Here is a 17,211-nt window from a genome sequence, read left to right as displayed (position 1 = left end):
AAAGTACAAATCACAATCCATGGAAACTTTATGTTTAAGAGAGAAGAGAAAAGGCTTAATTTTACAGTTTTGCTGAACAAATTTTCAATGGAATAATAAGGGGTAGGAAATACAGCCACAACAGCCAAGGAGAAAGAAGTCCCCAGTTGCCATTCTGTAGAATTTTGACCCTAATATCATTAACTATGACTAACCTGCCCTAGGGAAGTTTCCACTGTTTCATTCTGTAACAAAACTTTTTGTTTTATCTCACTGGCCCTCTAACCTTCCAAGTTCCTATTTCTTAGCAGTTTACCAAAATTCTGTAGCATGGAAAATTCACAGTTTTGAAGATAAATGTCTTCTAACTTTCTTGACATGGAAACCATGAAACTATTAGGGCAAAAGGAAAACAAAATAAAACAAAACATAAGAAACTTCCAATCACATGAAGAATAGAGAAGGAAAATACAGAGAAAGGATTCTTGGGGTGGGGCGAGGGAAGGCAGCTCTAGTACTTTGCTAAGTTGACATCTCATTGATTTTATTTTTAAGGTAGATCTAAATTGATATTACTCAGCATTGACATATTTGCATTTTATAATCTATAGTTGTTATAGTTTTATCACAGTGATTGTCAAAAAAACCCAAACAGTTAATTTTGAGTTGTAGATACAGGAGTTAACAAAATTAATTTTGAGATTTAAGAAAGTCTAGTTTGCTATGGAATTTGGACAAGAATCTGATCTTACCTTTTTATATTTCTTTGGCAGGATGTTTTAAATAAATTAAAGGCATTGCATCCTTTACCAGGCTTGATATTAGAGTGGAGAAGAATCACTAATGCTATTACCAAAGTGGTCTTTCCTCTGCAGCGGGAAAAGCGTCTAAATCCTTTTCTTGGAATGGAAAGAATCTATCCTGTATCACAATCACACACTGCTACAGGTAATGAGAAATCTTAATTGTAGATAATAGCCAATTTTGAAAGAAAAACTTTTCATATATAATATTTGCTTATGATGACCAAGGAATTCAAGTGTTGATTATTAGATACTGTGAAGTTTCATAAACATTTATGAAACACATACTACACCAAAGCATGGATGGATACTAGCTACAGAGATGAGATTTAGTAAGATATAGTTACTACTTTCAAGTACTGTCTGAGACTGTGCTTTGGATTAATATTTATTTGAGCCAGTGATCTTATCTAATTTCAGTCCTAGCCCTCTCCTGAACCTCTTAAGATTCTCTCCAAGTTGAATCTAAATAGTGCTGTGGAACATCTGTATAATAAATGAGTGTCTTATTTTACTGAATCAGAATAGAGCTGTGGAGTACTTTGAGTGTCTTGTATGACTCTTGGGATAGGTAAGGAAAAAAGCATTCTTAGGCTAAGCCGTACAAAACTAAATATTTGCCAAATGCAAAGTGCATTGGAAGAAAGGGCAGGATTAATTCTTTCATTGGGGAGATAGTTTAGATTGGTGGTATAGAATTGGACTTTAGGGGCGCCTGGGTGGCGCAGTCGGTTAAGCGTCCGACTTCAGCCAGGTCACGATCTCGCGGTCCGTGAGTTCGAGCCCCGCGTCGGGCTCTGGGCGGATGGCTCGGAGCCTGGAGCCTGTTTCTGATTCTGTGTCTCCCTCTCTCTCTGCCCCTCCCCCGTTCATGCTCTGTCTCTCTCTGTCCCAAAAATAAATAAACGTTGAAAAAAAAAATTAAAAAAAAAAAAAAGAATTGGACTTTAATATCTAATTTTTACATGGTTTGAATTCTGGTGCTGTGAATCTTTAGACAAGGTAGCTTGGTGCCCACGTGTCCTCATGTGTAAAACACAGTGTTAATAGTCTACTTCACCAGGTCATTCTGAGGATTAAGTAGGTTAATACATTTAAAGTGTTTAGTTCATGGCACTTTGTGCATGGCTAGTTATCAGTTGTTGCTGTTATTACAGATGGAGGCACCATGAAGAACTGCTCTTCTCTTTGCTTGCTTATTCTCTGTTCTAAATAAATTCTTTTCCCTTCTCCCCTATTTAGCTAACATCTGCCTTCATCCTAGACATTTCTTGCCCTATTGGTATTTAAATTTCATTTTGAAACATATGCTAAGACATATCAACATATCAAAATCAATGTAGAGTTTTAAAGGTGTTGCATTTATTCATTGCATATAAACAGAAAGTAATCAATTCCTTTTGTTTTTCAGTCGGTTTGTATGGGTATTGTATGGAAACCAATTTGACAATAAATTATATTTAATTAATAAAAATAAATAAATAAATAAATAAATAAAGACTATTTTAGAAATACAAGCTTACCTAAGCATAGCAAAGCCATTTAATTATTAGAATTCATCTCCATGAAGCCACATTCATGTTTTGTAATTTATTTTTGCCATCTTGTTTGTCTGCCAGTGTTAACCTCATTAATTCAAATAATAGACCTGAATAGTAAGTACCATTATAGAAAAGAAGACAGTGTGCTGAGGCAGCAAGAGACTTAGATTCCTTCTTTTGGTTTTGGCTGGTTTTGTAACATTGAACAGGCCATTTAATGATAATAAGTACATTAATATCTACCATTAATTGAACACTAATTTTTGCTAAAAGGTAAATAACAAGGACATTTATCAGGGATTTATTCAGTAAAAGAATATCTGAGGTACTTAAAATGCCTTACTCATCAAAAGAAGATGAAATTATATATAGTAGCTAGTAGACAGGCAGTTACAAAGAAGAGTACATTTTAAAACAGAAGATTTTGTATCACTATATATGTGTTATAAAAACTACAATAACACAATCAGTTACCCAGACTTTTTTTGAACTATGCTTATGTGTTTTAGAAAAATTCAATCAATAAGTAAACAAGTGTAAAATATTTTTGGGGAAATAAAGGCTATAAACAGTAAAACAAATTGCTTTCTCTTTCTTAGAAAATTCAGTAACCACCTGATTCTAGTCTCCAACCTTATCACTGCTACTGTTGATTCTCTTAATGATTAAGGATGGTGATGAAGAAAAGCAGCCAGCTGATGTCTAGAAAGTGATTTTCCAGCCACCGCTTCTCACTTCTGCATTTTCCACATTAGCTAACTCCTTGGGCCCCAGTTGTCCCTCTTCAGCATTCAGTTGCTCTTCTGCTTCAGATTCTGTTTTGTGCATTCCTGGGTTTTGAAGGCTTTGACAGTCATTTCTCCTAGGATCCATTTGATTAGTCCATTTGATTACTCATTAATACCACCGCTAACATTGTATAGTGCTGACACCTGGTATTCACTTTAGCGTAAGAATAGTTCAACTCAAATTATGGCTTATCATAGGATTGTTTTCTAGAGAGCTAGGTTAATGTAACATATTCTATTATTGACTCATATATTCACTTACATTGGGATTGGTCTTGTACTTATTTTATCATTGTCAGACACATGAACATAATGAAAAATATTTAAATACAAATTTATTTTAGCGTAGCAATAATAGAACATGCATTTTAAAGATAATTCAGAAATGCCATTACTGTGAAATAAATGTCAGATCCCTCCCACTCCTCTCAATTTTATGTCTTCATTCTGCTTGATTTTAGGACGAATAACCTTTACAGAACCAAATATTCAGAATGTGCCAAGAGATTTTGAGATCGAAATGCCAACACTAGTAGGGGAAAGCCCACCTTCTCAAGCCCTAGGCAAAGGCCTACTTCCCACATACAGGTAGACGTTATTTCTCTGTATTTGTGTTAATATACTTTTGTGAGTATGAATGGTTCAAAAACAGCCGTTTGGACAAAATAATGAAATTAGTTATTTTATTGGACAAAATAATGAAATGATGAATTTTTTGTTCTGGGCATACATATTTCTTTTTTTTTTTTTTTAAGTTTATTTATTTTGAGGGAGAGAGAGTGTGCTTGTGCACAGGGAGGGACAGAGAAAGAGGAAGAGAGAGAATCCCAAGCAGGCTCCATGTTGTGTGGAGCCCCAAGTCCGTTGAGGAGCCAGAGACAGAGCCCTTAGTGGGGGCTCAAACTCACAACCCCTGAAATTATGACTTAAGCTGAAATCAAGAGTTGGTGGCTTAATTGACTAAGCCACCCAGGCACCCTTGGGCATATATATTTCTATTCTAGGTGCTATCCGTTTAACATCCTGAGTCTGTCTATAAAGATGCTAGTTGATGGTGAAAGGCTGAAAACCTAGGCCACTAATTAAATCAATTGGCATGATGTGCTTTATTAACTCAGTCGCTAAAGGGAAGAGTTTTTTAATTGTGTCAGGAACATCCCCTCCTGCCCTCGCCATATACACCTGATGGAAAGAAACAGCATAGATAATTACATATGGTCAAAAGGATTTGTTGATTTGAGCTAAATATCAGTAATTGTTTCAGAAGCAGTTTGTGGCAGAAGCAGTTACAGAAATGTCTTACTTCCTGTTTAATTGAATATTTGCTAAAAAAGAAAATCTAGTAGCTTTGTTAAGCTTTAAAGTGAGTTTCAAATGATAAGATTTTTAAGTTTCTTAGATAGAACTATTGACTTTACTGAAAAATGAGACCTTTTTCATATATTTGAGACTGCTTCATGTCCAGCTGCTGATGTTGTTTTCATGACAGAGGAAAAAAGAAGACAAGTTGCAGCCTGAACTCTGGACACCAGGCACAGATGGAGGAGAGAGCCTCAGACAGAGGAATGCCCTTTTCAGTCAGCATGCGACATGCCTTTGTACCTTTCCCAGGTAAGGTGGCTGATGGTTTTCTGAACTTCTTATTGCTGTGGGAATGGTTTTCAAAGCACTGATAAAGCCTGGATTATGAATAAGACTCAGAAGGATTCATTGGTCGCTCCCCTTTTCCTCTCTTCAATGTAGCCTGTTTTTCCCCTTTGTGTTGCAAGGTTGTCAGTCATCATTGTCTTCATGATCTGCTCTGTGGGAAACTTCTGTGGTGTAAGCTTATCGGCAGCAGTCTGCTGAAACCATGTTTTCCAAGGTCATTGTAGACCTTTTGGCAAAGTCCAGCAGATACCATTAGTCCTTGTCCTCTTTGACTTCTGTACAGCTTTTGTACTGTTCATTAACCCTTACTTTCCTCAATTTCTGTCCTCCCTTGATCTCGAAGGGCACATTTTTTTTTTTTTTTTTTTTTTTTGTCTTTCTGACTTGCTTTGCTATTCTGTTTCTCCTCCTCTTCTCCACACCACTGCTTTCTAGTGCAGGGGCTAGTCCCCAAGGCTGTCCTCCCAGTGCCTGACTTCTCCTCAGTACTCTAGTCATATACTTTTCATAAAAGGTTTAACTCTGGCTATAAACTCTAGTCATAAAACATTTGAAAGTCACGATCTAACTCCTAAACATCCCTACTATTTGTATACATATTTGCTCTTTTATCTTTTGCCAGCTGTTAGGTCTGAGTGAGTGCATTCTGAATTTATTTTAATTCTGCCAGAAACTTAATGTTCTAATGGTGAATTCAGGTCTATGATAACAACCTGCTTGGTAATTTTAGTTTTGCTTTAAGTATGAACTATCAGCATTATATCATTGTAACCATTTTTAAGTATTTAGCTGTGTGACATTAAGTACATTTGCCTTGTTGTATAGCCATTACCACCATCCATCTCCAGAACTTTTTCATCTTCCACAACTGAAACTCTACATCTATTAAAAAATAACTCTTCCCACCCACTCCCCAGCCCCTGGCAGCCACCATTCTACTTTCTGTCTCTGTGAATGTGACTACTCTAGCTATCTCATCTATGTGAAATTATACAGTATTAGTCTTTTGGTGTCTGGTTATTTCACTTAGCATAATGTCTTTAAGATTCATCCATGTTGTAGTATATGTCAGAATTTCCTTTCTTTTTAAGGCTGAATAATATTTGATTGTATGTATATACTTCATTTTGTTTATTTGTTCATCAATTTATTCTTAGCTAAACAATAAAATTATGTTAACATGACCTTATTTTATACTGCTTTTGTTTACATTTTTTAAGTTTATTGAAATTAAAGATATGTCGATTAAATCTGAAAATTTCTGTCACATATATTTAGTGTTTAGTCCATTTACATCTAAAGTAATTATTGGTGTGGCACCTGAGTGGCTCAGTCAGTTGAGCGTCTGTCTTGATTTGGGCCCAGGTCATGATCTCAGGGACATGAGATCGAGCCCTATATCTAAGCTAAGCATTGAGCTGGTGTAAGCTTCTCTCATTCCTACTCCCTCTTCCCCTTCCCTGCTTGTGCTCACTCACTCTAACTCTCAAAAAAAAAAAAAAAATTGGCATATGGTTGGTTTAAGTCTACTCTCTTGTTATTTGTGTTTCATTTATCTGTTTTTTATTTTTTAAAGATTTAAGTGACTACTTTTTATTCTTTTTATTTTCTCTACTGTCTTATTAACTATCCTATATATTCTAGAGTTTACAATATGCATCCCATCACAAACTATCTTCAAATAACCTTATACTACTTCATCTGTAATATAAGGAATTTTTCCATTTCCCCTCTTTTATAATAGGTTTTATTTCTATGACATATAAATTCTACTATCTAGCTGTTATTCTTGCTTGAAACAGTCTATAATCTTTCAAAGAAATCAAATAAAAAAGCATCTCTCCTATCTGTCCATTTTTACCATTTCTTGCACTTTTCATTTCTTGGAGTAATTCAAGGAATCTTAAAGTACTTCCTCCAGAATACTTCCTTTAAGGTTTCTTGTAGTGCAGATCTACTGACAACGACTTATCTCAGCATTCCCATGTCTCTAGGTGTCTTTATTTTATCCTCACTTTTGAAAGATAATTTATTTTATTTATTTTTTTAATTTTATTTGAGAGAGAGAGAGAGAGAAAGTGAGTCAGGGATAGGGGCAGAGGAAGAGAGAGAGATAATCTTAAGCAGACTCCACACTCATCACAGAGCCTGATGCAGGGTTCAATCCCACGACTCTGGGAACATGACCTGAACCAAAATCAAGAGTCCAATGCTCAGCCAACTGAGCCACCCAGGCGCCCGAATGATAATTTTTTTCAACATAGATTTATTGGTTTACAGTCCTTCTCTTTCATCACTTTATATATTTCCACTAGCTTCTGGTTGCATTATTTCTGATGAGAAGTACTCCACCATTTTTCTTGCTCTTTTTCTAAGCATAATATAACTTTTCCTTGGATGCTTTTTCAATTTTGTTATTCAATTTTAGCAATTTGATTTGGGCGCAAGTCTCTGGGTAGTTTTTCATGCTTTGCTTGTAAGACTTTTGAATTTGCTGAATTTCCTCAGTTGGCATCATTTTGCTTTTTTTTAATCTATGTGCTTATATTTTTCAGTAAATTTGGAACATTTTCAACCATTATTTCTTGTAATATTTTTTGTTCATATCTCTCTCTCCTTCCTTTCTATTACACAAATATACATATGTAATACCACTTGGTATTGCCCCACAATTCCCTGAAGCTTTCTTCTTTTTTATTTCCCTTTCCTTTTTTTTTTCCTCCCAATCCTGTGCTACAATGCATATTTTCTATTGACTGTTTTAATGTTCATGGATCATCTCTTCTACAGTGTCTAATTGCTGTCACATCCTTCTGGTGGATTTTACATTTCAGATATTTTTAGCTTTGGAATTTTTATTTGATTTCTTTGTCTAGTTTTTATTACCTTATTGCATTTCATTATTTGTTACATCATTATGTTCATGTTTCTTTAAATTCCTGAACATTATCTATGGTAGCTATTTAAAATTCCATCATCTCTGTAATTTCTGGATCATTTTGCTATTGATTAAAGACTCTCCTGGTCAGTTACATTTTCCTGGATCTTCATATGTCTGGTATTTTTTTTTTATTATTATATATTGGACATTACGGTTGCTACATTATTGACTCTTGGGATTTTGTGGTCTTCATTAATAAAATTTTCTCTGGCAGACACTTAATTTACTTTCACAGTCAGCTTGATCATTTTGAGATTTTTTTTAAGCTTTGTTAGCAAATGTTTAGAGTGGCCTTTACCCCAGGGCTAGATTAGTCCTGATTGTAAGGTGCTGCCTTGCTAGGGTCTGTACTTGGTGCTCAAGGGGTTAACAAGGTCTGTCCACTCAGTCTGGTCACAGCTTGAACATCTCTCAACATTCAAGAGGATGTTGTTCAAGTAGTTGTTCAGCTGACAGCTATGTGATGGTGGTTGTTTCTTCAGTAATAGTTATTCCTTTAGTATTGGTTCTTTGCCTGGTTTCCTGAACTATCTCCCTTCTTTAGTAGTTGGTTAAAAGTCCCAAGGGATTACTGTGCATATTTGTGGTGCTCCTCTTATGTACAACTCCTTTCTCCAAATTTCCACAAATTCTAGCTCCCTCAGTAGGCACAAACTCTAGTCTCTGCTTCCTCATCTCAGAGAGATCATAGTGCTTCGTTTCATCTTTCTTTCCCTGCAATGCATTCTGGTAAGTTCCTCTTTTCAGAACCCTAAGACACTTGCATGACTCACCTCATCTTTTCCCTCCTCCCTACTTCTTAAGGATTGTAGTCCTGTACTATGTCCAACATCTGAAAACACTTATTTCATATATTTTGTGAGTTTATCTTATTTATGGCAGGAAGGCCATAAAAGTTATGGTCATTTGTTTTAAATTATTACTTATATACTTTTGAATTGTTTATTTATTTACCATAGTTCAGAAATAAAAATGTATAAAATCAAAATATATTGAGAAGTTTTATTTCCTTCCCTGTCCTAGTTGTCCTATTGTCTGCAGCTCTTCTAGATAACCTCATTCATATATGTTTCTTACATGTCCTCATTGTATTTTTATGAAGATATAAGCAAATGTGAATATATAATTCCTTCCCCTATTCTTACACAAAAACAAGGATTCCATATACACTGTTGTATGCCTTTCTTCACTTAATGTTTTATACTGAAGAATTGTGATGATCAGTAAATAATTTTGAACATAAATCAGTTTAATCTCTGTGCAGGTAATCTGTGTAGCAGAAAACTGTGGGTTTGTTTGCTGAATCAAAGAGTAAATCTGTTTAATTGGTAGGTATTGTTGAATTGCAATCTAATGGGGGAGAATAACCATTTAGTTCCCAGTAACAATATCTGAGTGTTCCTTTCTTAGCCTTGCCACAGAACGTACTGTCCAACTTCTGGATTTTTGCAATTTAGGTAGAGAAAAATTATTCCTTGCTATAGTTTTAAATTGCATTTCTTTTATTGTGAATGAAGACAAGCATTCTTTAGTATGTTTAAGGTTCTTTTGATTATTTCTGTGAACTGCTTGTTTATATTTTGTCTTGTTCTTGATTTGTAGCATGTCTTTTTTATAATATGACAATGAATCTTTTGTGATATCAGTTGTAAATATTTTTCCTCCTTTTTTTTACCATGATTTTTTAAAAAAGTTTATTTATTTTTGAGAGAGAGAGCATAAGCAGGGCAGGGATAGAGAGAGAGGGGACAGAAGATCTGAAACCTGATGAGGGGCTCAAACTCATGAACCATGGTATCATGACCTGAGCCAAAGCCAGACTCTTAACTGACTGAGCCACCCAGGTGCCACTTTACCACTATTTTTTAAATTTTGTTTTTGCCATGTGTGTCTAATCCAGTTATTTCTATTCCATAGGTAAACTTTCTGAATCCTCTAAGTCATAGAGGATTGTTTCCATTGAATGTTTCTCTCCAGCCCACTTAAAATGTGCACATATTACAAATCAGTTTCTTCATTCATTCTTTCATTCATTCAACAACCATTTAAAGGATTTTCTAGAGAATGAAAAGGAAAAATAAGTATCCCATTTCTAATGGCTCTGTGCTACGTGGGAGAGGCATGGAAGAACCATTTTAGATTGTGTATCAGGTGCTGTGGAAACACTGAAGAAAGCACTACTATAGTGGTTAAGTGGCAGAGGTCAGGGGTGGCTTTACACATAATACATATACTTGAAAGCCAAACAGAAAAATTATGATCTAAGTCACAGAACTGAATTGCATCATGTTAAAAGCAAGATTTTAACCTTTGGACACATATCTTATGGTTCTAGGTTAGAACTAAATTTCTGTCTTCCGGTTCAATTCTATAAAACCTGGATTTATCTTTGTACCAGCTTTTCTAAAATAATTTCTGTTTCAGGTGGCTTAATATTAGCTGCGGATTACTCTCAACTTGAACTGAGGATCTTGGCTCATTTATCTCATGATCGGCGTCTCATTCAAGTGTTAAACACTGGAACTGATGTTTTCAGGAGTATTGCCGCTGAGTGGAAGATGATTGAGCCAGAGTCTGTTGGGGATGATCTGAGGCAACAAGCAAAGCAGGTGATTTTAGTGAGCATGTTGAACATAAATGGGAATTTTAATGATTAAAAAAATTTAAAAATTGCCTTGATCATTTGCAGTGGAGGAATGATTTCTCCATCTTTGGATCTTTCAAATCACATTCACCTGAGCCTGTCTCATGGTATTCATTATACTTTCCTCAATAGAGTCAGTAAAAAGAATCAGGTAGATTTAGTCTGAGGCAACTTAGTGTGAGGAAAGCCATCTACATTAGTGGTAGATATTGTGGTGGCGGTGGTAGTTGTTATTTATGTATATTTGTGTTGGGGGGGGTTTCTTTTAGAGAGAGAGGAATCGTGAGTGGGAGAGCAGGGTAGGGGCAGGGAGAGAAAGAGAATCTTTTATTTTTTTAATGTTTATTTCTTTTTGAGAGCAGAGAGAGAGAGAGAGACAGAGCATGAGCAGAGGAGGGGCAGAGAGAGAGGGAGACACAGAATCCAAAGCAGGCTCCAGGCTCTGTTAGCACAGAGCCTGATGCGGGGCTCAAACTCATGAACTGTAAGATCACGACCTGAGCCGAAGTCAGACGCTCAACCAAGTGAGCCACCCAGGTGCCCCTGAGAAAGAGAAGCTTAAGCAGACTCCACACTTAGCCCAGAGCGTGATGTGGGCTCACTCCCACGACTTTGGGATCATGACTAGAGCCAAAATCAAGAGATGCTTAACCAACTGAACCACCTAGGTGTCCCTGTGTGTGTGTTTTAAAAATTTCTTTCTAGTCTGTAAGCATTCATATTTTCATCTTTATTTTCACAGGTGATTTCTAAATGTTTACTGAAAAATAAAAATTGACTGAGCTGTAGATTATAATTAATAACTGATAGCTTTTTGAGGCCTTTGGTTAGCTAATCCACATGTGAAACTTTACACTGCCCTTGGACTTTTCAAGTGGGTCCATATTAGTTCCTGGCCTGGATTAACATTGATACTTTTTTTTTTTTTTTTTTACCTCATGGCCTGTGGGAAATCTGATGCCATTTTTGAGAGAATAGGATTGCTGGCTGAGGCAAACGAACATTACTCCCACCTTTAAGATCCTATGTGTTAGTTTTACATTTATACTTCTAGTTACTCGCAACTATAATTCTTGACTCACTCATTAGGCATGAAACACTTCCTCTCAACGTTGCCTATTTAGCACCAGCACTTGTTTCTTCCACTTTAAAAATTTTTTTTTAACGTTTATTATTTGTTTTTGAGAGAGAGAGAGTGCAAGCAGGGGAGGGACAGAGAGAGAGAGAGACACAGAATCTGAAGCAGGCTCCAGGCTGAGCTGTCAGCACAGAGGCTGATGCGGGGCTCAAATTCACGAACTGTGAGATCATGACCTGAGCTGAAGTCGGATGCTTAACTGACTAAGCTACCCAGGTGCCCCTCTTCCACTGTTTAGAAAGCCAGCTTTGCCCTTTCTATTTAAGAATCTCTTCTGGGGTTCTGCATTCAGCAAGAATCAAACCCTAAGTAAAATAGGTAATGTTCCAGTATTTAATATTAATAATAAACCCATAAAATAGGTATTATTATTATTCCCATTTTATATAGGAGTAAACAAAGGCACCAAAAGTTAGTAATTTACTTAAAGTCATACAGCTGTCAGTGGTGGAGCCAAGATAAGTTCAGAATGCCAGAACTTAGACATTCTGTCTCCATATAAACACTCATGCACTGATGATATCTGCCTCTATTTAATAAGTTCTTACAAGACTTAATGGTGTTTATGCTATGTCAATTTTTCTTCCTAAGTCACCATGCACTGAACTCCTTGGCTCTGGCTGAGATCTCAGAAAGTGCTGTGTACTTTCTGAGTTAAAAAAAAAAAAAAAAGGTAGGAGTCACAATAAAATAAAATGTAAAAACACCAAAAAGGGAAAGAAAAAAGAAGGTAAAAAAAACCTCTCTCAATGTATTTAAAAAGATAGGGGGATGCCTGAGTGACTCAGTCAGTTAAGTGTCCAACTCTTTGATTTCAGCTCAGGTCATGATCTTATAGTTCGTGAGTTTGAGCCCTGCATCAGGGCTCTGCACTGACAGTGCAAGCCTGCTTGGGATTCTCTTGCTCTACCTCTCTCTCTGCCCCTCCCCTGTTCTCTGTCTCTCTCTCTCTCTCTTTCAATAAATAAATAAACATTACAGGGCACCTAGGTGACTCAGTCAGTTAAGCGTCTGACTTCGGCTCAGGTCATGATCTCATGGTTCACGAGTTCAAGCCCTGCATTGGGCTCTGTGCTGATAGCTCAGAGCCTGTAGCCCACTTTGGATTCTGTGTCTCCCTCTCTCTCTGCCTCTTGCCTGCTTGCTCTCTCTTTCTCTCAAAAATAAATAAACATTAAAAAAATGGAAAAAACAAAAACTTCTAGCCATCCTATCACATTAAAAGTATTTTGGAATTCTGATAATCATTTTTTGCTAGTTATCTTCTAAATTATATTTAATGACATTTATATGAGCTTGCTTTATATCAGGAATTTTCCTAAACACTTATAAATAATAACTCCATAATCTTCACAATTCATGATACAGGTATTACTATCTTCATTTTATGGATGAAGAAATCAAGTTACAAGACTTTAGGTAGCTTGTGTAAATGCTGGAATTGGGATTTGAACCCAGGCAATATTCATTATTAAATTACAGTGTCCTTACTGCCTATTTAGACCATCTCCTTCCATTACTCCCAAAATTTCCTCAGGAATTCATTTAACCCAAAAGAATTCTGCAATTGTGGGATTTCAGGTGGTGGTGAAGCGGAAAGCATATTTATTTCCAGTGAAGTCTTTCCTATTTTCCAACCATGAAGCCACCACTTCCTACTCTATTAGTCCTATGCAAGGGCCAGGAGACGAATGTTTGTAATGCTTCTCTTTCTTGACTCCTGGACACTTCTTTAAGCAGAAGTTAATATGGTATTATGGGAGCAGAAAGCCGCTCTGAAGACTACTGGTTAAATAACAGGAATAAATCTTCCCTTTTATTTTTTTTTTTTAATTTTTTTTTTCAACGTTCATTTATTTTTTGGGGGACAGAGAGAGACAGAGCATGAACGGGGGAGGGGCAGAGAGAGGGGGAGACACATAATCAGAAACAGGCTCCAGGCTCTGAGCCATCAGCCCAGAGCCTGACGCGGGGCTCGAACTCACAGACCGCGAGATCGTGACCTGGCCGAAGTCGGATGCTTAACCGACTGCGCCACCCAGGCGCCCCAAATCTTCCCTTTTAAATCACTAGTATTATTTTCTTAAAACACACACATATTCATATTTATTCATATTTCCCCCTTCCTCCCTACCTGAAAGTATTCCTAAAAGGCAGAAAAGAGAAAAGATGTTCACTGGATGTCAGGTTCTATGAATTTAACCTACCAAAAACAGATCTAATCATTTTTGACTCACTATGAAATAAAAAGTGGACCAAATTTCAAGCCCCATGAACCTTTTATATTTGCATGTTATGTAGTGATCACCTTTAATTTACTCACTCAGTGTAATGACTTCTTTTCAGATTTGCTATGGAATCATTTATGGAATGGGAGCTAAATCTTTGGGAGAGCAGATGGGCATTAAAGAAAATGATGCTGCCTGCTACATTGATTCATTCAAATCCAGATATACAGGTAGATAAACCTGGAGTGCCAATTATCTTCTAGATGCTATCCTTCAACTATCTTGCCATATTAATTGAAAATTAGTGTTAGAAAATTTTCTGTTAACATTTCTATTACTCAAAAGTTTTTGTTAGGTATTGTTAATTAAATAACATTAACCTTATCATTACTAAGATGGGCTTTTTTTTTTTAATAAAAGTAGGATCAGAAATGGAATAACAAAATCCAGTTGATGTATATGCTACTATGTCATTGTGAATATCTCATAAAGCCTTGGAATTGTCCTGTGCTGTAGGTTTAGATAGCTTTAATTCAAAACAGTAAACCATTGATTAAATGTACCAGACACTATGAAAGAACAATTGCTGTTATAGAGCAGTTTGAGTATTACCATTTTAAATTATCTTTTGGCATTTATTGAAGTACAATTTACATACAGTAAAATTTGTTCCTTTTAGATGTGTATTTGTATGAATTCTGACAAATGCACAGAGTTATATAATCTGCATCACAACCAAGATATGGAACCATTACCCTTTCACCCCAGAAAGCTATTTCATAGTCCTTTATAGTCAACCTTGTCCTCAATCCCCAAAAAGAATTTATTCACATATGACATGATCTTGTACATAGAAAATCATATGAATTCTACAAAAACAACTACTGGAACAAATAACTAAATTTAGAAAGGTCCCATCATACAAGGTCAATTTGTAAAATTCAGTTGTATCTTTGTTTATGAGCAATAATTAGTGAATGAAGTAAAAATAAAACCATTTCAATCACATCAAAATACATGAAATAGTTGGGATAAATCTAACAGTATGTGCAAGACTTTATTGAAAACTCTGAAACAATCCTGAGAGAATTTAAGAATACTTAGATAAATGTGAGGGTTACCATGTTAATTTATTAGAAGGTACAATATTGTTGTGATGACAGTTCTCCATAAATTGTTCTATGGATTCAATTTAGTTCCAATCAAAATTTCATTAGACTTTTGTGTAGAATTTGACAAGCTTATTCTAAATTTATCTGGAAATTCAAAGGGCCTGGAATAATGAGAAAAATCTTGGGAGGAAAAGTATAATGTTGAATACTAACACCCCCTGAGTTCAAAATTTATTATAAAACTACAATAATCAATATAGGCATAAGTGTAGACATGGCAAACAATGGGTCACAATAAAGTGTTCAGAAATAGACCTATATATATCTGTGGTGGTTTGATTTTCAATTAGGTTGCCATGGTAATTCAATGTAGGAAAGATGATCTTGTCAACAATTGGTTCTAGAACAACTGAATACTAGTATGGAAAAAAAGTAACTTCAACTTTCATCCCATACTTTATTCAAAAATTAGCTTGATATGGAGCATAGACTTAAAAGTAAAATCTAAAACTACAAATCTTCAGAAGGAAAAAACGGGGAAAATTCTTTGTGACATTGAGGTAGGCAAAGATTTCTTAGGTGATAATTACACTGAATTAACCATAAAAGATAAACATTGATAGATAATACCATTAAGAAAATTTAAGGCATGGTGCCTCGGGGGCTTAGTTGGTTAAGCGTCCGACTTTGGCTCAGGTCATGATCTTGTAGTTCATGGGTTCGAGCCCCATGTTGGGCTCTGTGCTGACAGCTCAGAACCTGGAGCTACTTCAGATTCTGTCTCTCTCTCTGTCTCTCTCTCTGCCCCTCCCCAGCTCACACTCTGTCTCTCTCTCTCAAAAATAAATAAACATTAAAAAAATTTTTTTAAATAATAAAAGAAAATGTAAGGCAAACCACAGAAGAGAAAATATTTGCAGTTCCTATTATCCAACAAAGAACTTGCATCCAGAATATGTAAAAATTCTTACAACCAATAGTGAGAAAGCAAACAATCCAATAAAATAAAGGTCAAAAGATTTGAAAAGACTTTTCACAAAAGAAAATATATGAATGACAACATCAAATATTATTGTTATTAGTCATCAGGGAAAAGCAAATGAAAACCACAAAGAGACACCATTACAAAAACACTACAATGGCTAAAATTAAAAACACTGTATCCCTTTTACATTGCTGGTAGGATTGTCAAATGGTACAACCACTATGGAAAACAGTATGGCTCTTTCATAGTTAAACATACAGATAATTATGTGATCTGGCAATTCTAATATTGGGTATTTGCCCAAGAAAAATGAAAACAGCAAGAGAAAGACTGCTATGTGAATGTTATAGCAGTTTTATTCCTAACAACCAAATTGTCTATGAACAGGATCATGGATAAACAAATTTTGGTATATCTCTGCAATGGAATACTATTTAGCAAAAGAAGGCAAATTCAAATGAGAACATACAGTACAATTCAATTTTTATGAATTTTTAAGAATATGAAAAACCAAGATATGGTATCATTAAGCAGATCAATGAGTTTTTTGGCTGATAATGGGGCTCTAACTATAAAGGTGATATAAATGTTTCATATCTTGTAGTGTGCATTCATTTGTTAAAATACATCCAACTGTTCACCTAAAGTGCGTTCCTTCTGGGCACATGCACTCCAATGTTTATAGCAGTGCTAGCGACAATAGCCAGTGTGGAAAGAGCCCAACTGTCCACTGACTGATGAATGGATAACGAAGATGTAGTGTGTGTATACACACACACACACACACACACACACACACACACACACACACTGGAATATTACTCGGTGATCAAAAAGAATTTGCAACAATGTGGATGGAACTAGAGTGTATTATGCTAAGTAAAATTAGTCAAAGAAAGACAAATATCATGACTTCACTCATATGTGGAATTTAAGATACAAAACAGATGAACATATCTGGAAGAGAAGCATATTTGGAAGAGAAGCAAAAATAATATAAAAACAGGGAGAGGAACAAAACATAAGAGACTCTTAAATACAGAGAACAAACTGAGGGTTGTTGGAGGGGTTTTGGGTTGCGGGGGTGTGCTAAATGGACAAGGGCATTAAGGAGGACACTTGTTGGGATGAGCACTGGGTGTTATATGTAGGTGATGAATCGCTGGATTCTACTCCTGAAATCATTGTTGCACTATATGCTGACTAACTTGGATGTAAATTAAAATAAAATGAAATAAAATTAATATACAAATTTAAAAAATTAAGTCGGTTCCTTCTACTGTATATAAACTATACCTCAAAACTGATTTTTTTAAATTTTTATTTACATTTCAGTTGGCTAACACATAGTGTTAGATTAATTTTAGGTATACAGTACAGTGATTCAACACTTCCATACATC

At 35.6% G+C, this 17,211-nt stretch overlaps 1 protein-coding gene across 1 annotated transcript in view; it reads left to right on the top strand.

The window, feature by feature from the left end:
* Window positions 1-17,211, top strand: part of POLQ (DNA polymerase theta) — a 123,587-nt gene that overhangs the window by 89,445 nt on the left and 16,931 nt on the right. The window contains exons 22-26 of the mRNA XM_043594280.1: window positions 753-927; window positions 3,573-3,699; window positions 4,601-4,722; window positions 10,127-10,311; window positions 13,831-13,942. Coding sequence (XP_043450215.1) covers window positions 753-927; window positions 3,573-3,699; window positions 4,601-4,722; window positions 10,127-10,311; window positions 13,831-13,942 — 721 coding nt within the window. The remainder of the gene's footprint in view (window positions 1-752; window positions 928-3,572; window positions 3,700-4,600; window positions 4,723-10,126; window positions 10,312-13,830; window positions 13,943-17,211) is intronic.

This window comes from Prionailurus bengalensis, chromosome C2, assembly GCF_016509475.1.
Source record: "Prionailurus bengalensis isolate Pbe53 chromosome C2, Fcat_Pben_1.1_paternal_pri, whole genome shotgun sequence".
In the NCBI taxonomy this organism is placed as follows: domain Eukaryota; kingdom Metazoa; phylum Chordata; class Mammalia; order Carnivora; family Felidae; genus Prionailurus; species Prionailurus bengalensis.
This window is presented reverse-complemented; position numbering and strand designations above follow the sequence as displayed.